Source organism: Pyrus communis, chromosome 5 (genome assembly GCF_041283825.1).
Source record: "Pyrus communis isolate YQ-2024b chromosome 5, ASM4128382v1, whole genome shotgun sequence".
Taxonomy (NCBI): Eukaryota; Viridiplantae; Streptophyta; class Magnoliopsida; order Rosales; family Rosaceae; genus Pyrus; species Pyrus communis.
Genome location: NC_142569.1, coordinates 7,092,798 through 7,116,779, shown reverse-complemented (window position 1 = coordinate 7,116,779; position 23,982 = coordinate 7,092,798). Strand labels below are relative to the sequence as shown.

The window sequence follows — 23,982 nt, the reverse complement described above, 5'->3', positions numbered from 1 at the left end:
TGTGCATTAGATTAAAAGTTTATTTAATTGCCTACAAGCATAAAACCACAACATTCGAACATTATCTAATATTACTAATTTTTTTTTTTTTTTTGGAATAGGTAAATTAATTTAAATGTAGGTAAATTAGTATAATATTAATAAGTAGTTAAATTAGTATAATATTAATACGTAGGTAAATTAGTATAATATTTTATAAGTAGGTAAATTAATTTAAATGTAGGTAAATTAGTATAATATTTGTATGTAGGTAATTACATGATTCAAAATGCAGGTTTATTAGTATAATATTTTATAAGTAGGTAAATTAATTTGTATGTAGGTAATTACATAATTCAAACAATATTATTTTTTCCGTACAAGATTGTCTTTCTCTTTTAAATTTGGTAAATTAATTTATATATGTTGCTAATATTTATGATACAAGAAAGATAAAATATCCATATGGATTTAATTGCTCATCATAATTAGGATGAGTAATAACATTTATTGACCAAATTAGGATTCTATGGCATAAGTTGTAATTGTATTGTAATAGTTGGTCATATATTTGTCTACATGGTAGGCTATTTGAAATTTGAATTTTATTTGAATGTTTAAATTTAGATGGGTTTTTATTTGGAAAATAGGAGTTTTAAGGGTCTATATCCAAAGAACCCTTTTATTAATGTGTCCTCTTTTAATCTTTTCTGTAGAAAACTAGATAAACTTCAAAGTATATCCAAGACTTGAATCCAATGCGGAGCAAACCGTATGACTAAAACGGCACACATTATTAAAATTTAAGCATATAACCCAAAGCCAAGCAAAATAACTAAAATCTTAAGTTAATTAGAATTGATCGCATCTCGCCATAAAGAAGCTTTGGAACAATTGACCGATTTATGGACTATAACTTAGTCTCCAGCGATCCAAATACACATAAAAGCGAACAAATAGATTGTAAAATTTGGAGAAAACAAAAGATTACGAAATTGAAGTTGAAATTGTCATAAACGAGGAGTACTCTCATCTTATAATAATTGAATTTCATTTTTCCTAGTTGAAATGTGGATCATGATGAAATTTCCGTGCATGAGCCAAAATCAAGTGGCACTACATGTGAACAACAGGAGATGACATGCACACATCGAATATATATGACAGGTTGTGCCACCTATATTAGTTCTTTCGTTTGTATTCCTCTTTGACATTTCTGTTCATCTTATTCATTGGAAAAATGGATTATGTTGTCTTATCTACTGATCCTGATAGGACCATTTCTCATGATCATGCTTGGAATCTTTCTCCCTTAATTTTTTGTATTAAAAAGTAACAACAACTAAAAGAGGATTAGTGTGACTTGTTACCTGCATCACAGTGACCTCTATGACTTGAGTAGTTGCTATTAATTATATAACCAAGATTGTTTAGTGAGATGGAGAGCTTAACTAACCCATATATGTAGGCAGCGCTGTAGAACTTAATTAAAGTTTCAAAGCTCTTGAGATTTACAGTCTTGTTCTCTTAGACCCTACAGTCCAAGGAAATGGAGGTCACTCACCGCCTAACTTAGTTCAATGGTAAATGATCATTTAACTTTTGTTATTATACTTTTTTCTTCATTGTTGGATTAAAATCTAATGTGACTGCCCACTATTTCTTTGAACATTAAGTCTAGGAGAATGAGACTTTGAAGTATTTCATTTTTTTTCCTTGATCACCTTGGAACTTGGCAATGAGGTGGTGCAACTACTACTTAATTAATAATCTTCAGCCTAGCATATACTATTAGTTTCGGTAAAAATAATGTGCAGAGGACCATTCTATTAGACTAGCTAAGAGCTAGCTCAGCAGCAAATAAACTCATGTGAAGAGTACAATTAAGGATTATTATTCGTTAATACAACCATCACAGCAGTGAATATAAATCGAATCATCTTGTATATATCATAATAGTTTATGATCGACTTTTTATTTTTATTTTTAACCAATGATATTATCTATACTAAGGAGGAGGAGATGTGCTTAACCTCACAATAGGTTAGCAATAATGGAGTTCAAATTCGTCTTTGACGAGAATTGAATTCAAGACCTTTCAATTACAAGTAAAAAGAAATATCACTAGACCGTAATACTATGTTGCAATAGTTTATGGTTGATTTAAAATATTGTTACGATTGCATCTAAAAGCAATAATTAAATGTTAGATAACAATGCGTAATGATCTTTTTCTAACATTAAAAAAGAAATTTCATTAAACTGAGAGAGCTATTGTTTTAGATAGCCAGAGCTAGCTAGTTTGTTTACTTGCATAAGATCCAGTCGTTTGATCACACTTAAGTTTTATTTATTTATTTAATTTTGTTTGGTTAAATTAATCAGACATGGCAATTAGTTGGTGACGTTCCATGTGTTGGGGGGCACGTATAATGTGGTTACGTTTCCATGTTTGCTATGTTAAACATATCATCATTTTGGTAATGATGGTTTATATGAGTACCACCATGGCAAACATGTTTAGTCCAAACCAACGTATGAGGTAATTATTATTAAGTGCATTAATCAAAGTGACATGGTTCGGAATAATTTGATTGCACTGTCGTCTAGGATTCGTGTCAAAACCATATGTATGCTGCTGCAAACTTTTCAACTTAGTTAGGCACATCCCGTATTCTCGTTCACTAGCCTTCATGCACGCGCGGATTCTTATCAAAATCATATGTATGCTGCTGCAAACTTTTCAACTTAGTTAGGCACATCCCGTATTCTCATTCACTAGCCTTCACGCGTGTGTAGAAGGTATTTTTTAATCATGTCGTGTTACGCGCAATTTACACGTTTTAAATGTATTTATATGCGTAAATTGACAAAAGGAAAGTCAAATATTTGAAGTAAATGAATAGTCTTAGATCATGCTAGAAGATACCCCTCATAAACCAATTAAAGCAGCTGAATTCACATAATAAAATCGATCTCTATAGAATTTACATTAAGAATAGAGAAAATAATATTTAATAAACAATTGATTGAATCACATTATTGCTAGCTCATTGTGAGGCTAAACCCACCCCATTCCCGTAGTGTAGATAATATCGTTTGTTAAAAAAAAAAAAAATCATTTGATAACTAATTTAATCACATTATTATCCGTGTGCGAAAGACCTTTTTTATAACCGGCATTACACGTCTCTTAATATGTTTTGAACGTGTTTAAAAATATAGAAAATAATATTTAATAAACAACTGATTGAATCACATTATTGTTAACCTATTGTGAGGTTAAGCCCACCCCCTCTCCCTTAGCGTAGATAATATCATTTGTTAAAAAAAAAAAAAAAAAATCATTTGACAACTAATTTAATGTAATTTAATCACATTATTATCCGCGTGCAAAAAACTTTTTTTTATAACCAGCATTACACACTTCTTAAGATGTTTTGAACATGTTTAAAAAAAGAGAAAATAATATTTAATAAAAAACTGATTAAATCACATTATTGCTAGCCCATTGTGAGGCTAAACCCATCCCGTCTCCCTTAGTTAGATAATATCGTTTGTTAAGAAATAAAAAACAATCATTTGATAACTAATTTAATTACATTATTATCCGTGTGCGAAAGACTTTTTTTATAACCAGCATTACATGCCTCTTAAGATGTTTTGAACGTGTTTAAAATAGAGAAAATAATATTTAATAAACAACTGATTGAATCATATTATTGCTAGTCCATTGTGAGGCTAACCCCACCCCTTCCCCTTAGTGTAGATAATATCGTTTGTTAAAAAAAAAAAAAAAAAAAACAATCATTTGACAATTAATTTAATCACATTATTATCCGCGTGCGAATGACTTTTTTTATAACCAACATTACATGTTTCTTAAGATGTTTTGAACGTGTTTAAAAATAGAGAAATTGAATCACATTATTGCTAGCCTCTGTGAGGTACTAATTAAAAACAAAAAACAAAAAAAACAAAAAAAATTAATTATTAAAAAAAGCGTTGTTAAAATGACGAAAATATTCCTGCCTTATTTGATGCATTATTTTGGGATGTGAAGTTTTTTGTCTTGGGGGCAATTTTGTCCAAGTATTTTTGTTGAAGCTTGATGACACCAAAATCACTATTCACCTTTTTCATTGGCTTTATATATAGATTACACCAGATATATACCCAAAAATTTCAATTAGCTTCCTCCTTTTCACATTTATTTATCTATTTTCGTTTTGGGGTTTTCCTTCTTGTAGAATTAGCATTTCTCAACATTTTTAGTGGGAAATCCCTTTTTTTCTTTCACAAGTTAATTTTAGGTTAGTATCTTTTACGAGTATAATTTATATGAAAGAATAGACCATTACTTTAATATTTCTAGTAATGATACAACGTCATGTGAAGAGAAACTTACACATATCATTGTATTATTAATACGAAATGATGTTGTGACAATATATGTATTCCATTGAAGTCCTCATCTCTTACAAGAGAACAACTTAATTACAACACATCTCTAATCTCTTTGTCTACTTATCACTTGATGTGTGAGATGTAACACTAAGGGTATGAATCAAGAGTGATAAACGACAAATGATAACCACACACATCCTTTTTTTCTCCCACATACCCTTATTAAATCTTGCTCATTGTTTTGGTTAATTTACTTAAACCGATATCTAGAAGCAAAGAAAAGTGTGTCGGAAAATAAAAATGATGCGTGTTTATATTATTTTCAGTAAAACGTGATTATCATTGTCCTTGCTATGTATTTCAATGTCTTACAGGCTTGGGACTTTTTCGATCTTGCATAATTGGGGCACAAAAGATAACTTGGGTTGGATCATCCTCCACCACTCAAACCAAGCGCATATGACTAAAAAGACAAAACCCAACCCATTCAAGCCCTCTATTTGCATTTGACATTTAGCCCACCCCAATCATTTGCCCTTTCCTTTCCCACAAAATTGTATCATAACCAATCCAACAGAAATTTCTAGTATTACCCTTGGACCAACCCACATGATAATGCGTAATTGATTTCAATAATGTAAACATGACATCCCAAGTCAGGGACGTGAGTTGGATTTGATACCGCCAGCGTAGTACTCCAAGGGTGTGAGGAAGTCATTTTCCATGAGCTAGTGCCCAAAATTAAGTCATCTTCTACTTCAATGGAAGATGTTGCAGCACAGATTGATCAAGTTAAAACTAGCAAGAATACCAATAAACAAAAGGTGAAATGTGTTTGAGTGCAGATTATTCGCTGCAGTAGCAAAGCAGAAGCTACTCTTCCAACATTTTCCATGGTCCAATTTGGAAGCAGAGGTTCCAAAATATGATCCTTATGCCTTGACAACATACATGCTTTATTTCCTAGTATGACACATCATATTATTATTTAGCGATCGATTGAGCTCGAAAAATCAATATCTCCATAGAATTAACAGGTTGTAAGAAGACTGAATCAAAACAGTGCTCGCGCTAGATATCCGTTGAAATTCCATTACAGAACTTGCAAGGGCCTTGTTTCTCATCGATTCTTCACTACAAATAGATCAGCATTAACTTGAATTCTGTCAAACTTCGGATTATGTCTACTGGTGTTCATTTTTTAATAGTTGGCATAAAGCATTCAGATTGAAATCAAGAGTCTAATAGTATATGAAAATACTCTAAATTATATGTAGTGAACATGGCATAAAGGATAAACCAACAAAGATTTCATGCCCTGAATTAGTACTGATTGAATATATGCAACTACACAAAGAAGCACTTTACCAAAAACTTGAGTCGGCATTAATTGAATTCAGAAACTCATTTGTCTTCAATTAAAATGTTCGGCCAGTTTTGATCAGCCTGTAACTTAACAAACTCAGCCAAAATCTTTATCTCTTCATCCTGCAAACGGGCTCCAAAAGTGCACTGGCCCCTTGGCGCGCATTTCTCACCAAAACCCTGCAAATTCACAGAAGATACATACACCATCTTAAGTTAGGTGCAAACATATGACGGTTAGGAGGCAAAGTTTTCAAATTAGATTTAGAAAAACTTGCCGGCATTCTTCCCTTTCCAAAGTAAGTAACACGGTATATCTCCTCTTCTGTATCAACTCCGTTTCTAGAGAAGAAACATGCTCAAATTATCAATTAATTAATTTAAGAACGATGAAAATGATATCATATTATTGCACTTGATCAATATCAATTGGTTCAAACTCTGAAACAGGTCCAAGTTATGAAAGGTGATAACGTAAAACATGGCCTTTCTTTGTTTTTTTATTTCCTTAATCAAGATGACAGGGCTGGATCAAATTGCGCATAAATGCCTTGAAACAACATCAACATACAATATTCTCCAGTGTCGATTGCAGAGAATACAAATCAGTGACTCAAGGGGTTTTGAAAGCCGTATCAGTATTGCCTTATTCATCTTCATTTTTCAGAAGCTAATTAAATCTTGTTGAAATGCATGCATCTAACTAAACAATTGACGGAGGTTGTGCCGCCTTACCTCTGTAGGTCTTTAGTAAAGAGTGTTGCACCCTGGAAAGAAGACACAGTAAGAAATAACAAAGATTTTGAGCGATAACTATATACAAGATTTGTTGGTGAATGGTGGCTCACTGGTTGTATTATGTTTCCACCTGCATCATGACATCCAATGCAAGTTCTACGAAACAATGCAGCTCCTCTTTGAACATCAATGGCTTGCGCATGCGAGACTGCACAACAACAACAACAACAAAATTCGATAGAGTATTTTATTTTAAACCATAAAAAAGCCTCTACGAGTCCAACAAAGGCAATCTACACTAATTACAATCAAGGCTCCCAATGGCAGCACTCCTAAACCCTAAAAAACAAAAGTAAAACTATGAAACCATATTCACAAGATTTACTCGTTTCGATCTCTATCATTTTACCTGTAACAGGTATTGCGTTCGAATCCCTCTCTAACACAACTATCATTAAGTAAGCACACAACTTTACATTATTTCAAATGATTAACCATGTACTGCTATATTATCTGAGACCAACTACTACCTTATCCAAGACCAAAACATTACTGCACTGGAAAAAACATGGCATCTTGGAAATTTGAGGGAAATGCAGGAGTTATTAAAGTATATATGATTAATTGGAGGGATAAAACCTACAACAAGTGATAAGTACTGTTTGGTGGTCTGTGGTCACCACTACTTGGTACTTACCAGGGGTGATTGAGAGTGGAGATAAAGTCAGAACAGCAGCCATTAAAGGAGGAGCCAAGCTCTTGAGAAACTTCCATTCTTCTTGCTTTTGAGGAATTGGGTTGTGTCCTCCTCCTTGCTTCACTGCACCCTGTATATAAGAACACACTCTACTTTCTCAAAATTCAGAATTTTCATCTGCCAATTCGAGAGAGAGAGAGAGAGAGAGAGAGAGAGAGATTACCCTTGGGAGGCAAAAGGTACCATTAGGGCTATTAGACACCAGAGATGTAAGCTGCATTTCTCGCTCTAGTGGATGACAAAGTTGAAAGTGTAGTTGCAACTTGCAGCCACAAATGCAAAATACCACAAATATATATATATATATATATATATATATATATATATATATATATATATGCTTACTTTTTTCCCCCTCTTTTCCTATTAGAATTTTTCTAAGTTTGATGAATTTTTATCTTTTTTATTTGTTGGAATTCATATTAAAAATTTAAAGCTATACGCTACATTCTATAGGAAAATGGTTACCGCCAATATGATAAATTTCTTGGAAATAAAAATTAATGTCTTGCCACTTAATATTATGGTCTAGTGATATTTTTATTTACTTAGAAAGGAGAGATCTTAGGTTCAAATCTCGTAGATAATGAATTCGATACAAAATTAGGCTGCCCATTATGTGACTTAATCGAACTTCTCATTCTTTTAGTGTAAAAATATCAATGTACAAAAAAAAAAAAAAAAAAAAAAATTAATGTCTCAATATTCTTATTATGAATGTTATTGTCATACCGTTGCGTCACTATTCTTTTGTGGATTAAAATAAAGAGTATTAATAGTCTTTTTTTTAATTATTATTATAAAAACCAAAAAATTAAATCTTATATTTTGACATAATATTTTATAATACTTTAAGGTGTCAAACTGTAGTCCCCAGCATTTTTCTTTTTGAAATTTTTTCATATAGTTGAGAAGAGTAGATTTAAGTATTTTATTGGGACAAGAACTCACAAGTAGAAGTGTATAAGAAGTGAAATTATTTTCAAAATACATACAGACTAAACCCTGAATCCTGTCAACTTTTACTAATCGGTATGTCCACCTCATCCACATATGAACACTCAATGACCATGAGATGATCATCTTAGGATCATCCTTTTGTGACGGATGCTCCTATTGCACTTGTAATCTCTGAAGGATTAGAACCAATTATGTGACATCTATATCGAGAATTCAAATGTTATCTACGTTATTAGACTGATCCTTAGAGCAGTTCTTATTCTAGAAAAATGCGCCAGCACCCAGCTTATTTAATCCACTTAGTGAACAGTGATAGACCCCAATGAACAGTAATATACCAAATGCATCTCCACCCCTAACAAAAAATAACCTAATCAATTTTATTAAAATATTATTATTTTTATTATAAAATAATAAAAATAATAATTTTATTTTAAAAAAGGTAAGTCTGCAACCTCCCTGCATTTCTCTCTCCCTCTCTCTCCCCTTTCGGATTTGGAGGAGCTCTACACCAAGAACCCGAAATCAACCTCAGCCCCGAGGAGCTTTGCACCAAGAACCCGGAATCAACCTCCCCATTCAGATTTGGAAAAGCTTTGCACCTGGAACCCAGAATCTCCCTCTGCCCCATAATCAACCTCAGCCCCGAGGAGCTCTGCACCAAGAACCCGGAATCAACTTCAGCCTTGAGGAGCTCTGCACCAAGATCTCTCTGCGACGCATTGATCGTGTGGGAGGTTGATGGCCCGGTTGACGTCAGATGGCCCGGCATGTGGGTCTGTCGATTTTAGGCCGATCTCTTACCTGGCTTGGGCTGGGTGCCGGTCAAAATGCTGGGCTGGAGTGGATAGCCTAGATGTCGGGCTATTTTTTTGTCCGGTGCTGGCCTATCATTTCCCCGATGGAATTGCTCTTAGTAACTTCAAAACACATGCGTATTTGTATGACTAACTTCTTTTCTACAAGGTTGATTAGTAATTTTAATCTAAAATAACAAAATTTAATAATTTTATTACAAGTGATGTCATAGATAGGTTACTAGTGTTGTCAATGCCAGCTTTTATAGGTTTAAAGAGTTGTCAGTACACAAATTAATGAAAAGCTTATCCAACTTTATACGTCGTCGTGACTCGTGTGAGCGTAAATAGAAGGTGTTAAAGTAATTTTGCCACGTTGTCGTTTTGCGAGTTCCATATCTTTTTATCTTGTCATCGTCTTCCGTACTTATCGCGGAATTGCGTACCGTCCTAACGCTTTTGCTGTTCCCTTTAGCTTCGCGCCTCAGGAGCCCTAAATTTCCCAAGTTTCATCAAATTTCAGGCTCCAATTGAAAAATTCGACCTCTGAACAAATTGAAATTCGAAATTTAGCACTTTGATTGGGGGAAAATGGCGATGCTTTTGGAGGATATTCTGAAGTCGGTGGAGCTCTGGTTAAAGCTGATCAAGAAGCCCCAGCCTTACGTGGACCCCAATCTCGACCCGGTTCTGCTAGTTCCGGGCATCGCCGGTTCGGTCTTGAACGCCGTCGATGAAGAGAGTGGTGCGGAGGAGCGCGTTTGGGTTCGAATCCTCGGTGCCGACCACACGTTCCGGACCAAGCTTTGGTCTCGTTTCGATCCTTCAACAGGTAAAATCATTGAAAATTTTGAAATTTCTGGGAAGAAAATTTGGTGGCTTTGTGTTTGGTTGCTGAGGAAATTGTAGAATTAGGAGACCGAAAAATCTGCTATTTGTAATTAAATGATGAAGTTTCCTGTTATTGATCATGTATATGAGTTGTCACATAGTTCAATTTAGTTTCTGAAGCTGAATTGTGTATAGTGGTTAAATATTTAAGGTAGAAATATTGTTTCTTTTCGATTTACAAATACATAAAAAGGTCGCAAAAGTGAAATTTGAAGGCCAGCTCCGGCAATCTGTTGGTTAACTTTTAAGGAATGTCAATTCGATTTATGTGTGTCGCAATGCGCCCTTCCCGCAATGGTTTACGGCAGGGCACAAATACACATCAGCTCTAGCTCGAATGATATGAATGCATTGGTCATATAGTCATGTAGTAAGCATGCTTGCAGTCCCTCACGTGCATATAGGAAAGTCGGTTTTCGATTGGAATGATATGAATGCATTTTATATAGTTACGCATGAGTTTCTATGGAACAATAGAAATAATTATCTGTTTGTAGAACAGGTAAAACTGAGTCTATGGATCCAAACACAAGGATAGTGGTTCCTGAAGGTAGATGTGGACTTGAGGCAATCGACGCCTTGGACCCTGACATGGTATGAAGCATAACTACTTAAAGAAGCCAACTTCGATTTTTTTTTTAATTTTTTTTATGCATGATTTTTATTATAGATTTCTTTTGAGGTTTCCTTGTTTCTTCTCGCTTCCTCATTTATTGGTCAGCTGTACTGTTCATCATTTTAACTCCAAATTTTTTTGCTCCTTTCCTTGTTAATTTGCTACACCAAATGAAACTCCTTTTCTTCCCAACTAGAGTTTAGAACCTTCCAATAACCATCCACTGAGTCTGAGATTTCTTTGCTTTCTAGCAATTGTGGAAGCTCTTTCTTTGGCTACTTATTTCATAAGTAGATGATTCGGATCATGCCAAACTGATATAGTAGTGTGGTTTTAGTGAATAGTTATAATAATAATTGAAACTTATCAGAATTTGGTACAGTATTTAATGCTTATATTTCTTATTTTTGGAACTCTTATCTCATTGATTCTTGAGTAGTTTTCAGGAAGTGATTGAACCAATGATAAAGTTCTATTGACGGTTTGTCTCATGCAGGTCATTGGACAGGAGTGTGTATATTATTTCCATGACATGATTGTTGAATTGACCAAGTGGGGTTTCCAAGAGGGAACGACACTTTTTGGGTTTGGTTATGATTTCCGCCAAAGCAACAGGTATCTGGTTTATTTGAATGCCACTTAGAAGTCTAAAAGCTTTATTTGTGAAGGTTATGCTTTGTTTAGGTAATCACTGTGGTCAAGGTTTTCAATATGGTTATGCTTTGTTTTTGTTTAGGTTGCAGGAGACATTGGATCGCTTAGCTGCAAAACTAGAGGCAGTGTATAATGCTTCTGGAGGGAAAAAGATAACCATCATAACTCATTCTATGGGGGGCCTTCTAGTGAAATGTTTCATGTGCTTGCATAGTGATGTATGGCGTCTACCCCGCTTTTTGAGTAATAATTATTCTTGTATTTTTCTTATTTTGCTCAGGTCAACCCCTTTCCAATTTATTGAATCAAATACAGCTTAACAATATGGTCTAATTTGTGTGTTGCGAATTATATCCTATAATTTGATGCCATTTGTTTCACAGGTTTTTGAGAAATATGTGAACAAGTGGATTGCAATTGCTGCACCATTCCAGGGTAATTGATCATGTACACTTATCATTTGTATAACAAAATGTAAACTGAAGTTTAGTTTGAAGTCAACCTCTAATAGTTTGTATAATCTCAGTTATATGCTGCTCCCAGATTCCTTTGTAAAGGTTTAACTATTAAGGTGAAAAATTAAACAAAAGCTAATTTGTGACTTTTCATTGTTGTGCAGGTGCGCCTGGATACATCACATCTACTTTTTTAAATGGAATGTCATTTGTTGACGGGTGGGAACATAATTTTTTTATATCAAAATGGAGCATGCACCAACTGGTATGAGTCCATTTCTATGGGCAATTAACATTCTAGACCTTAAGCTCACACACCCCATTTTTGGAATTTGGAACAAAAATGTCATCTTTTTACGGGGTGAAGAAAGTTATATGTTAGAAGAGAGAATATTTTTAAATTAAAACAAAAAATAACATAAGATGGTAGAAGTATTTGATGGTAAAGCATTTCACAGACATTTATTTTTTCCTTTGCATCCATTTTTTTCTTACTGAGGTTTGTTGCAATGTTCCAGCTTATTGAGTGCCCATCAGTATATGAATTGATGGCTTGTCTTGATTTTCAATGGGAACATCCTCCGCTTCTGGAAATGTGGAGAGGTAGGCCAGATGGTGATGAGAAATCTCAAATTCTGCTAGAATCTTACCCCCTGGTAGAGAGCGTACAGATTTTTACGGAAGCTCTTGCAAATAATACGGTAAGCGCCACCATATGTATTTGGTGCTCTTTTAAAATGTAATTTAAAGTTAAAAAGTTTGCTTGCATGGTCTCTTCTCTCCTATGAGATGAGGTTGCTTGGTCTCCTCTCCTAGATATTATTTTTATTATTCTCTTGAGAAAGTAATAGTAACATCTTAAACTTACACTGCATGTTTTCATAATTTCAGGTCAATTATAACGGTGAAGATATTCCCCTACCATTTAATATGGAAATCTTGAAATGGGCTAATGAAACACGCAACATTATATCTCGGGCGAAACTTCCTCCTCAAGTTAAATTCTACAATATATATGGGATGAATCTTGAGACACCTCATAGTGTTTGGTAATCCTCCATGAAATCTTTAAAATCTCTCTTCTGCTTGCCTGCTATTTTAGATAATTCTCGGATAAAAGTTTCAAGTCATACTAAAAATGCTTCCAGATACGAATTTCTTTTATCATCGTGGCTTAATTTAACATCCAAGTCAACTACTCTGCAGCTATGGAAATGAGGAAACCCCTGTCACAGATCTACAACAGCTACGTTTTTTCCAGGTTATTATCTTTTAATGGAGGTGCTACCACGATATGTTGTACGATTTTTTCTAGGAGATTACAATCACAAGGCTAACTCATTTTTGCATTGAATCAGCCTAAGTATGTATGCGTCGATGGTGATGGGACAGTTCCAGTAGAATCAGCTAAGGTTTGTCGACTCCCCTGTCCATACTCTTAACCGGCCTTCCACTCATTCAAATTTGTTTCGGTCAATACGAGTTGCCAACGTTCATATTCTTCCCTTGTGAATTCCAGGCAGATGGTCTCGATGCTGTAGCAAGGGTTGGAGTCCCTGGCGATCACCGAGGAATTCTCTGCGAGCACCATGTGTTCCGGATACTCAAGCACTGGTTGAAGGCGGACCATGACCCGTACTACAACCCCGTAAACGACTACGTGATTCTACCCACTGCATTCGAAATGGAGAGGCACAAAGAAAAAGGTCGAGAAGTAACATCTGTAAAAGAGGAGTGGGAAATCATCTCCGAATGCCAGGACGCCGATGCAAAGCCTGTGGTGAGTTCCATATCGGTTTCGGACGCCCGAGCCGAGGCCCGCGCAACTCTCACTGTTCACCCTCGGAACGAGGGAAAGCAACATGTGGAGCTGAATGCTCGAAGCGTCTCAGTCGATGCATGAATATAAGAACAGAGCTGCATTGGATATTGCAGGTGCCTTTGTATATAAAACAAGATCTTAAATTATAATTAATCCTAAAAAATAATTTTAATTAGATATTAAACATCTCCTTAAATACTATGAAGTTGGCAAAAAACTAAAGGGGTGTATTCAATTGGGATTTTGAGAGATTTTAATTCTTTTAGGGGGTGTAGTCAAACTAATATGTTAAAGGATTTTAAAGGATTTTAAAGGATTTTAAAAGTGATAGATTTGATAGGATTTAAGAGGATTAAAGACTCCTACAAAATTCATGTGGATTTTAAAGAATTTGAATGAATTGTGGTGGATTGTGGTGGAAGGATTTGAAATCCTTGGGGGTAGGGTTGGATTCTTTTTACTCTTGGTTATATATATTTTTTACTCCCAAATTTCACAAAATCCACAACTTATTGAAATCCTCAAAATCTTAATTTTTTTAATACACTTAGATTTGGATAGATTTTAAAATACTTTAAAATCTTTTAATTGACTACATCTAGATTTGAATGGATTCTAAAATCTTTAAATTGACTATACCTAGATTTGAATGGATTATAAAATCTTTTAATTGACTATACTAGAATTTTAAAATTTTTTAAAATCTTCTCAAATCCGAGTTACTTTAAAATCCTCTCAAACCCGCCCTGGAGGAGGAGCACCGCCTTGTTCTGCTTCAGAAAACTCACCACTTTCAAAAGAAAAATGGCGGCTGCCCGGTGGAGGAGGAGCCATGTCGTAGCGATTAGGGTTTATATTATGTATGGTCTTAGGTTTTTTTGGGTCAAATAATATGAGCCTAAAAAGGGCCAAAATGCCTATGGCAGCAGAAGCCAGAAAAGCCCAAACGATGATATAGTACGGTCTCAGGTTTTTTTTAGAAATTTATTATTTTTATTTAAACACGTGATAAATATTGATTGGTTGGATGACAAATATTAATTGGTTGGGTGAGGCTGCTGGGATCATGCGTGGTTGCAAAAATGAATTTCTCCAACCCAAAGAGTCCAAAGGATCCTATATAGAAACATTCTAGTAACATTCACTATCATGTGATTATATCAATTTATTTATGTTAATATTGTCTATAAAACGTGAACTTATGCAATAGGGTTTTTTTTATTATTTTATTATTTTTTTAATTTTAACCAACAATATTATCAACATTAAAAAGGAAGGGGTGGGCTTAGCCACTATGGACTAGCAATAATGTGTTTTAAACTCGCATTTGACGATAATCGAATTTAAAAACTCTCACTTACAAGTGAAGAAGACCACTAGACTATGATACTAAGTGACAAAATTAATGGAATTAGTGTTGCTGTTTTTTTTGTAGCATCTTTGTGTTATTTTGGTAATTTTCTGCGCCACTTGACTTTGTCAATTGTGTCATCCTTACGATACTTAGACATTCTCTAACTCTGGGCTAAAACTTAAATTTCTACTTCCATTCCCCCTCAAAACTCAACCCAACCCAATGCTAAAATGTGGCATAAAACCTAAAACTCAAATGAAAACCAAATTTAGCTAGGATTGGCCCACCATATATGTATATTTTATTTAGTTCTATATTTATAAATACATTGAATTCAACAGTTAAGATCTAATTTGATGAAATTCAATGGTTAAAAAAAAAAAAAAAATTAACGGTCCAAATTTAAATCTAAAGGCTAAAGTAATTAATAAAAAATCTTTCATTTGTTTCATATTTTTTCACAGTGTTTAATGAGTTTCATGCTGTCAGTTAGTGATTTTTCAGTATTTGTCAGAATCTAAATATTTTTAGGTTAAAATGTTCATAAAATTAAATTAGGATAGTCTACATAATTTTTTTATTTTTAAAAAGTTAATTTAAGAAAAAAAATTAGTCTAAATTCATTCTTTAATAATCTGAGGCCAAAATTTTAGGTTAGAAGGGTTGGAGTAGAAAAACTTTTTCTGGGTTAAAACCTAAATTTTCTAGTCTAAAAATTTGAGATTTTAGACCAAGAGTTTGAGATGGTACATTGCAATTAGACACAAACTCAGACACCAAACTTGTGGTGGCCGAGTCCACATAATATTGCGATGCAACATACGAAATCTCGCAAACATTGGCATATGTATTTGTTGCATGTTAATTAACTATTGCAAATCTTTGCACATATGAGAATGTACTGCGGAATCAACATCGACAGAATTAAGGAAGTATTATTGAGGGACGGGTCGGTGCACGTACGAACCAGATACAAATCAAATATATAGTTACAAACAATTCATAATCTTCTGAAATTAAGATCAAACTACTGCGCAGGGCAAGCAGCACAGGTCGCAGAGGCAGCAGCAAAACATGGCAGAACAACTGCAGGATATACACATAAGAAATAGTTAGTTGCCAGAGAAATTAATTAATTAGGAGGATTAAGAGAGAATGTTTAATCACCATCCTGCCCAAAATCCACCACCTCTCTGTTGGTGATGAGATTTTGGTGGCTGTTGCTGCTGCTGATAGGGAGCTGCCTCTTGGGGGTATCCAGCTGGAGGTCCATCACTTTTCATAGGGTAATTAACTGGTGGTGCAACAACAACATACGGATCACCTTGAGTTCTAGTGCTGTATCCTTGCTGAACTTCTGGTGGCGGCGGGTACGACGGCGGCAGATGCCCTTGATATGCACCGGCCGGTGGCGGAAGGTATGAAGTGGGCGGAGCCTGATGATGATTGTAGTGACTCATGGTAAAGATTTTAAGAGAAAAATATATGAATTTAGGGTATTGAGAGAATGTTTATCTCTGCTCAATGAAAAATCTTTTCTTGATTAATTATGATTAGCTTACAACATATGGTTTTATGTATATATAAAACTGTTTTGTCCTTACAGATATTTTTTCAAACTTGGCGGGCCTTAAACGCGTGATTATCTGATGTTCAGTAGTTACCTCCGTTTCAGCACAACGTATGCAGTCTGTCTTGGAAAATATACCATCACTCCTTCAGTCTTATACAATGGGAAGATATCCATCCAGATCTCTCTCACCAAATTCTAGAGATTTGGAGATCCGGATCCTTAAAATTTGATCGAACGGTTATAAACAGGGAGCCTTTCTAAAAATTATAATACTTGTAGCCGTTAGATCAAATTTCAAAAGTTCGGATCTCCGGATCCCTAGAATTTAGTGGGAGAGATCCGGATAAGATCTCTTCCCCAAAACTCATGCAAACCTATCAGTTACCGACACATGGCATATTGACCAACTCCTTTGTTGGGTAGTTAGCTAGGTCAAAGAAGAAGCTTCTCTGCTTCATTTCAAAGTTCAAACTGTCAAGTCTTGAAGATGGTGGCGATTAAAACAAGCACTCTAGGAGACTATTTGCCACTTATAAATTTGCTCTTCTAGATGGACTGCAAGAAACATATGCTTAATATCTTATAGTTTATATATAATAGATAAAATCCTTAGGTATACTTTGCTCCTAGTTGGGTATTGATATATAGGATTTTCTAGTATCAACATTCAATCATCTAACCATTTATTACCCGTTGTATGTGATAATACCGGAGCATATAATATAGAATTTTTGTGATACATAACATCAAACAAATTCCCTAACTTAACGCTTCATGTCTAAAAGCAAAATTGACTATATTTAGAGCATCTATAATGAGTTCTCTGAATGAACTCCTAACTAGAATTTAGGGATGATTTCAGAAGAAAAAAAAAATCAACTCCAATTATGCTTCCTTTCCACCTTTTAATATAAGAATTCATCTAGGAGCTCTTAAATATAGGGAGGGAAGGGAGCTCCTAGTGGTTCTCTTAATTAATGTTAAATTGTTTTAATATTATTTTAAATAAATCATTAAATCTTATTGGCTTATTATTGATTCATAGCCATTATGACTCAAGTCATCGTTTACTGCGTATGGTGTGAGCGGAATAACCGTATCTTCAACAACTGTAGAAAATCTTTTGCTACAGTTCTTCATTTGATCACCAATATCATTTGGTGTCGATTGTGCACTTTGAAAGTTAAGCCTTCCACCATTAACATAAGGGTCTTCCATAACTAGAATGTCGGTGATAATTTATGATTGGTGCTGCATTGTTAGAACTCACACGACAAAACGTTTAAAATATAAGAAAGGCATAAGATTTTTTTTATATGCCAAAATTGGCAGCACACAATTTTTATGACAATTCACGTAGAATTGATATATCGAATAGAATTTTTATCTATCTTCAAATTACGTGACATTCTATTTAAAATTTAACATCTCTTTCAAAGACACTTTTAACTTATTTGGATTATATTTATATGAGAATTTTAATGAAAAATTTTCGGTACTGTTCACTTTAACGAAAAATCACATTTTTACACTAAAAAGTCAATCATGATACTACTCACTTTACACTTTATTTTTTCTTTATCGTTAAAATTCAAAATTTTTAAAATATTTTTATTAGTTTTTATTAGTTTTTATTATATTTAATGGTGAAAATTGAAGTATGCTCAAATAAATGTTACAAACCGATGTCAGCAAAAGAAAGAAAACGGTAAAAGTTGAAAAATGGGATGAACAAGTGTCCAAAGTGTGTGGAACACAAAAAGATGCTTCCCCCTTCATCACCGGTACCCTTGACCTTTAGCAAATTTCGTGGCAGACACCCACTGCAAAGTAATACTGACGAATAACAGCACCTAATCTTCATACAGTTCAAATGGGCAGGTCCCTGGTTTTCTCCACAAACGTTCCTCTCAGAATTTCTCAAATACCCAGATCAATTTTACCTCCCAATCGACCAAGTTACTCACTTTTTCTGAATCCAAAGCAAAAATTGCAATATGGGTTTCAAAGATTTGGACTTTCGATTGCCAAACCGACGAGAAAACTCTGCACAAAGGCCGTGTTGTCTGGAATTCCAAACCACGAGCTGTATGTGAAAGTTGGCGCCAAATCAACCGGACCAATTCCAATTGGTCAGCTCGTTGGAGTGGTTGAGAAGGCCGCTAAGACTGGCGCTGAGGTTTGCTCTTTAGCTCTGTTTTTGTAATTCTTTCAATGTGCCGGCATTGCGTAAAAAATTTAATTTGAAGAAGAATCCATGTGGAATTTGCTTTTGATTCTTGTGGGGAATGCTTGAATTTTGTCTGTTTTAAATCCTGTTGAGTATGGTAATTTGATTTTGGAAGCATTGTTGGCTTTTGGTCATGCCTTTGCTTACTCTGAGAGTGTGTTATTTTACTCTGGCAACGCCTTTTTTTCCCGCTTAATATATGTTTAGGGAATGAAAGTTGTTAAATTTCATCCTGATAGGAGTTGGCAACTACACATGGTCAAAATATTTTCACAAAAAAGAGGTATTAGAGGATAAAAACATTGCCGGTGTGATATAATATGATATAGTTTTGCTGCTAGAAAGTAGGTTGATTCGTCGCGTTATGTGTAACACTTGCCGTGTTGTCCATTACTGAATCATCATGAACTTCTTATAGCTTATGTTATCTCCGTCTCTTTTCAGGTTGTGATGAATGCTGTTAATAAGCCTCGGAATATCACCTATAAAGGAGTAGCGGACTTGGTCACTGAGTAAGAACTGAATCGACCTGCTTTCATTAGTGTGTATGTTTTGATGCTTCAATTGACTTGTAGTGATAACACTATCTAGAATGGCGTAGAAGTTTGACTCTTTACATGTAGAGGTTGAAACTTACATGTAAAGGTCGAACCTTTTACAAGCAAGGTTCACTAATCATGAAGGAATATTCACTTATCGTGTGTTCCATTCTCATTCTTAAAAAGTATAACAGCCTAGCATGAATTTTCATGTGATATGAAGACTATTTGCAGCACAGATAAAAAGAGTGAAGCCACAATTTTAGCAGTTCTGAGAAAGAACTTTGAAGATCACCTTATTCTTGGAGAGGAGGGTGGAATAACTGGGGATGCATCATCTGATTATATGTGGTGCATTGATCCTTTAGGTTAGTATCTTCTAAGGTGCAGTATAGCTGTGCTTGTGCATATTGGGTTTTTCAAGACTCCATCTAGTATGATATGGTTTCATGAAATTGGTGTTTCGGAACATGATTTACTGTAAAATTTTCAGCCTTCATAATTCTTGTCTCAATACTTTTGACTTTTACTTTTTCCATAACTAATAGTAGCAAAATTACTTAATTAGTAAATATATGTTTTTGTATATAGCCGGAAGTTCATATACTCATACATATAGGAATGTTTAGAGATGAACTTTCTGATGGCTGTTATGAAATTGGAATGAGCTATTAGGGTGGTGCTGGGGTAGCGTTTTATATCCAGATACCTTTTATAAGAGTAACCTGACAATTCTTAGTTTTGTCTTATCTAACCTCTGATATCTTTGTAGATGGAACAACAAATTTCGCACATGGTTATCCTAGCTTTGCAGTTTCTGTTGGAGTTTTATTTCGAGGAAAACCTGTTGCTGCTGCCGTGGTACTGATCACATATAGTAGATTTTATTGGACATGTTGCTTGCATGATTCCATGATATGTTAAGATGTCTATTTGATTTTCCAGTACTCCCCTTCACATGTGGGCCTCATTAGTAGAGTCAAAAGTGTCATCAACTTACATAGCAAGGTTGCTATGCAATGATTTGAGCTCAGGATCTCTTACTCTGTTGCCATGTTTACCATTATTTTCAAAAGCTTGAACTGTTAGGTTGTGGACCAAAAATCATCTAATACTATAATGTCTATGACTGACACAGTGGAAAATTAACATGTTGATTTTCCGTTTATATTTTCAGGTTGAGTTCGTTGGGGGCCCTATGTGTTGGAATACCCGCATTTTTTCTGCTAGTGCTGGTACGAAAGTTCTGTCTAAATAGTTGCCTTAGCCTTATTTGATTTTCTATCTGTCTAAATAGTTGCCTTAGGCTTATTTGATTTTCTAAGTGTACTATTGACGTTGAGCTTCGATTGATAATCTGTGTTATGATAGGAGGGGGAGCATTTTGTAATGGCCAAAAAATTCACGTGAGCCAAACTGATGAGGTTAGTATTTCTTTTATTAGAAGAAAAAAAATTTTAAAATCTATAACCATGCTGAATCATGTTACTTTCCATTGATGACTAAGTCTGATCTTATGGGATGCTAGAATATTTGCAGTGGTATCTTGATTAACACTTATTGCTATTCCTTCATACTAGAATGCAATAAATAAAAGTACAAAACCATAACATACCTTAGGCTGTGATTATTTTTACCCCCTTTTCTTCAGAAATTCCAACAACCACCAGAGTGTTAGGCATAAAGGTAGCAAGTTAGAAACTAGAAAAGGTATAATAGAGAAATATGAGCAATCTCATGTGTTTCGTATACTCTGTAAAGGAGAAACCATTTTATATTTTACTGAGGCTCATACTCTTCCATATTTTAGGTGGGACGGTCTCTTCTTGTTACTGGATTTGGTTATGAACATGATGACGTATGGATCACCAACATAGAGTTATTTAAAGAGTTCACCGACATCAGCAGGGTAATAACGTTTTTTTTATTTTAGTGCTAAGCAATTTTTATTTGAGCTTTAGCTTTAGGATTAATAAACTTCCTATATCCATCTCTCACTTCATGTTTATGACTTTTAACTCTTTTTCCCTCTTGGTTTTATCCCTACATTGTAATGGTTAGGGTGTTAGAAGGCTCGGTGCAGCTTCAGTAGACATGTGCCATGTAGCTCTTGGGATTGTAGAAGCTTACTGGGAATATCGACTAAAGCCATGGGATATGGCAGCTGGTGTTTTGGTAATATTTTGTTTTCTCACAAACTCATGTGTTAGGTATTTGTGTAATAATAATATTTGGAAGTCTATTGTTATAATACTCAATTGAATACCTTTCATGTTTTGTTTTTGTTGAAACATAATACATCGGCAGAGAATTTTGTATTCTCTCTCAATTTTAGTTTTTTTCCCCAAAGCAATTCTGTCTGATTTTTTATTTGCATTATATAATATATTGTTCTGGTTTTTCTTTTCAATATGTTTTTGTTTTTACTTAGTTACGAGAGCCTAACTAATAATTGATACTTTCTTACACATGGGTTAGTTCTTTTTAATTTTTCTAGTTGAACTTAATACTTGGAAAGAGTTGTGATAACTCAAAGTATCCATCGGAAATCAAGCACGTAACAAAATAATAAACCAATTGACAGTTCAGTTCCAGTATGAATAGTTTATACGGGAAGAACATACAAATAATAGACTTTCTGTCATTAGACATATCCTTTACGTTTGTATGGCAAGTATTTGGAAGTGCTGCTTCAGACAATCTTGTGACAAGATGCTTAAACTGATGCATGAAAATTATAGTTCACTTGTCTTTCAGCAGAATCATGGTGACCAGATGTGTGATTTCAATTATTCATAGAATTTGGTATTGCAATTTTGAGCAGATAGTTGAAGAGGCTGGAGGAAAGGTTACGTGCATGGATGGCGGAAAATTTTCTGTATTTGATAGATCTGTCTTGGTATCCAATGGTGTGCTGCATGGCAAGGTTAGTCTTCTGCTTTATCCAGAATCTAATTACAGAATCTCAAGTTTTAAGATCAAACCATGGTTACATATGCATGATCTTAACTTTTCATTGCCTTTCCATTACTACCACTAATCTTGTTCACTAGTTATATAACCATTAACGAAGAGTCAAGGGCTAATTCAGTTTACTTAACTTGATGTATGTTTCTACTAATGAAGTGGCAAGCTTTCCTTTCCCTTTCTCCAATTTTTGGGTTAGGGTAGGTCAGGGGGAGTGAGTAGTAGAGCAGATGCTTACTGTAAGTCTGTAACAGAGCTCTGAGTAGTACTATAGTTTCTTGTAAAAGATGACGTAGATTGTAATCATTTTAAATGTACTAGTGCTTTTAAATAAAAAAAATCTAGAAATTAATTCTTGTAAAATGCAGCTTTTAGAGAGGATTGCACCTGCAACAGAGAAGTTGAAGAGCAAAGAAATTGATTTCTCATTGTGGTACAAGCCCGAAGATTACACAACAGACATTTGATGCACCTCTCAGTTCTTTTTTCTTTGTTTTTGCCAATCATGCCAAGAACATATCTGCCACAGGATGGTGGTCTCTCATTGTTGCATTGGTGACGTTCGCTGTAAGTCACATTTCAAGCGCACATAATATAAATCATCGCAGCATGTCTTCCTTTACTGATATGAATATTGCTTCAGGGTTTTAATCACAGCATAGCATATTTTCCTATGTTGCTTTAGGCAAGTGGAATAGTTTTGAATTGATCTAATTCAGAAATAATCGTTGATAATGTTCATGGTTCGATCTTTTTCGTCAAGAATTGATCCTCTGTGAAGTCACTGCATTTACTCTACTGAAGCAGAAAGAAAAATGTGAATTTTGGGCTGTATTTAAAACTGTATCTTCCTTTCATTTTTCTGTTCCCATCATTTCTTACATATGCATTCCTTTAATTTTGCTTCTTAAAAAAAATAATAATAATAATAACTAGAACGTTATTTCTCTGCTCATAAGCAAAGTTGCCAAGTACTCTGCAACTTACTTTATAGTTTTAGGACGAATTTCGGCACCCTTGATAACAAGCCCTTTCTTCCACTGCCCACCAAGTTGACGGAGCGAAAAAATCATGTTGCCATACTGCTCAGGCGATGCTCTAAGTTCGCCGGCTGGGATCTCAACCCATTTTCCTCTCTGCTTTTGCATCAGATCAACATTACGAGTGTGCTTGTCACCAGCAGGGATTTTGAGAGTGAATTCGACTGGTTCTTCCCATCCATATTCTTTAGCATTCAGCTTGACCACAAATACAACTTCATAGAGAGTTTCGGGTGACAGGTATGCGGTATCAAGCTTTCCGTACATTTCTAGCCTACATACATCTAACAGTTCAGCAACATCAATAACCAATTGTGATATACGGATTGAAGTTTTTGATACCCGTCTTCTACGGTGTTCCAGCGCCAGTAACGATTGTCTCCGCTCCAAGTGATCGAGAAATCTCTTGCATACACCGTAAAACAGTTGTTGGAATTTTTATCAACCCAATATTTCTGCAATAACAATTTGTTCATATTTTCAAGTTGTACTAAGAGTTGATATTTTGCTATATTTAAGGCAATGATCTTCGCACACCCATTTTTTTCTTTTGCACACCCTGTTTTATTTATGTCCTTTGATTCCCCTTCGGTTGATACAAATATTCAAAGGCATTATAAACAAACAAGTGTGTCCAAGGGGAGAAAATGAGCGTGCAAAAATCATTTCTCGATGACTTGCAGCTTAAGTTTTGATCATTTGGAGCTACCCTTTACTAAGAATTAGAATAATTTCACGCAGTAACTGGAAAACAAAGAGGAAAAATAATTTAAAATTGTCAGAAAGTTGGATGCAGGAATTTCACCTTTTTCGTTTTGTCTTAGAAAATTCCTTTTTG

General features: G+C 34.7%; 3 protein-coding genes and 1 pseudogene across 5 annotated transcripts; 2 read left to right on the top strand and 2 right to left on the bottom strand.

The window, feature by feature from the left end:
- Window positions 1-5,681: 5,681 nt before the first annotated feature.
- Window positions 5,682-7,524, bottom strand: LOC137726562 (cytochrome c6, chloroplastic). Of its 2 annotated transcripts, none has more exons than XM_088693996.1 (6): window positions 7,410-7,524; window positions 7,187-7,335; window positions 6,600-6,697; window positions 6,487-6,518; window positions 6,030-6,093; window positions 5,682-5,931 (listed from the first exon to the last, which is right to left on the bottom strand). In XM_088693996.1, exons 1-6 carry the CDS (start codon window positions 7,430-7,432, stop codon window positions 5,791-5,793), a joined length of 507 nt encoding a protein of 168 aa, XP_088550122.1. In that variant the 5' UTR covers window positions 7,433-7,524; the 3' UTR covers window positions 5,682-5,790. The 2 variants fall into 2 exon arrangements, with proteins under 2 accessions (XP_088550122.1, XP_068321598.2); XM_068465497.2 differs by having other exon boundaries at window positions 7,187-7,316.
- A 1,908-nt stretch (window positions 7,525-9,432) lies between these two features.
- Window positions 9,433-13,625, top strand: LOC137725752 (lecithin-cholesterol acyltransferase-like 4). The gene is made up of 11 exons (XM_068464530.2): window positions 9,433-9,835; window positions 10,397-10,488; window positions 11,007-11,125; window positions 11,247-11,382; window positions 11,548-11,599; window positions 11,784-11,884; window positions 12,138-12,320; window positions 12,511-12,668; window positions 12,826-12,880; window positions 12,978-13,031; window positions 13,139-13,625. The coding sequence occupies exons 1-11, from the start codon at window positions 9,595-9,597 to the stop codon at window positions 13,520-13,522; spliced, it is 1,575 nt and encodes a 524-aa protein (XP_068320631.2). The 5' UTR covers window positions 9,433-9,594; the 3' UTR covers window positions 13,523-13,625.
- A 4,480-nt stretch (window positions 13,626-18,105) lies between these two features.
- Window positions 18,106-23,657, top strand: LOC137725766 (phosphatase IMPL1, chloroplastic). 2 transcript variants are annotated; one of them, XR_015962442.1, is made up of 11 exons: window positions 18,110-18,547; window positions 19,043-19,110; window positions 19,372-19,505; window positions 19,910-19,998; window positions 20,315-20,372; window positions 20,509-20,561; window positions 20,948-21,046; window positions 21,199-21,312; window positions 21,962-22,063; window positions 22,473-22,671; window positions 23,105-23,657. XR_015962442.1 is itself a non-coding variant. In XM_088693994.1 (10 exons), the coding sequence occupies exons 1-10, from the start codon at window positions 18,242-18,244 to the stop codon at window positions 22,569-22,571; spliced, it is 1,122 nt and encodes a 373-aa protein (XP_088550120.1). In that variant the 5' UTR covers window positions 18,106-18,241; the 3' UTR covers window positions 22,572-22,726. The 2 variants fall into 2 exon arrangements, 1 of the variants encoding a protein (XP_088550120.1); XM_088693994.1 differs by lacking the exon at window positions 23,105-23,657 and having other exon boundaries at window positions 18,106-18,547; window positions 22,473-22,726.
- Window positions 22,935-23,620, bottom strand: LOC148696645 (protein PHLOEM PROTEIN 2-LIKE A2-like; annotated as a pseudogene).
- Window positions 23,658-23,982: the final 325 nt, after the last annotated feature.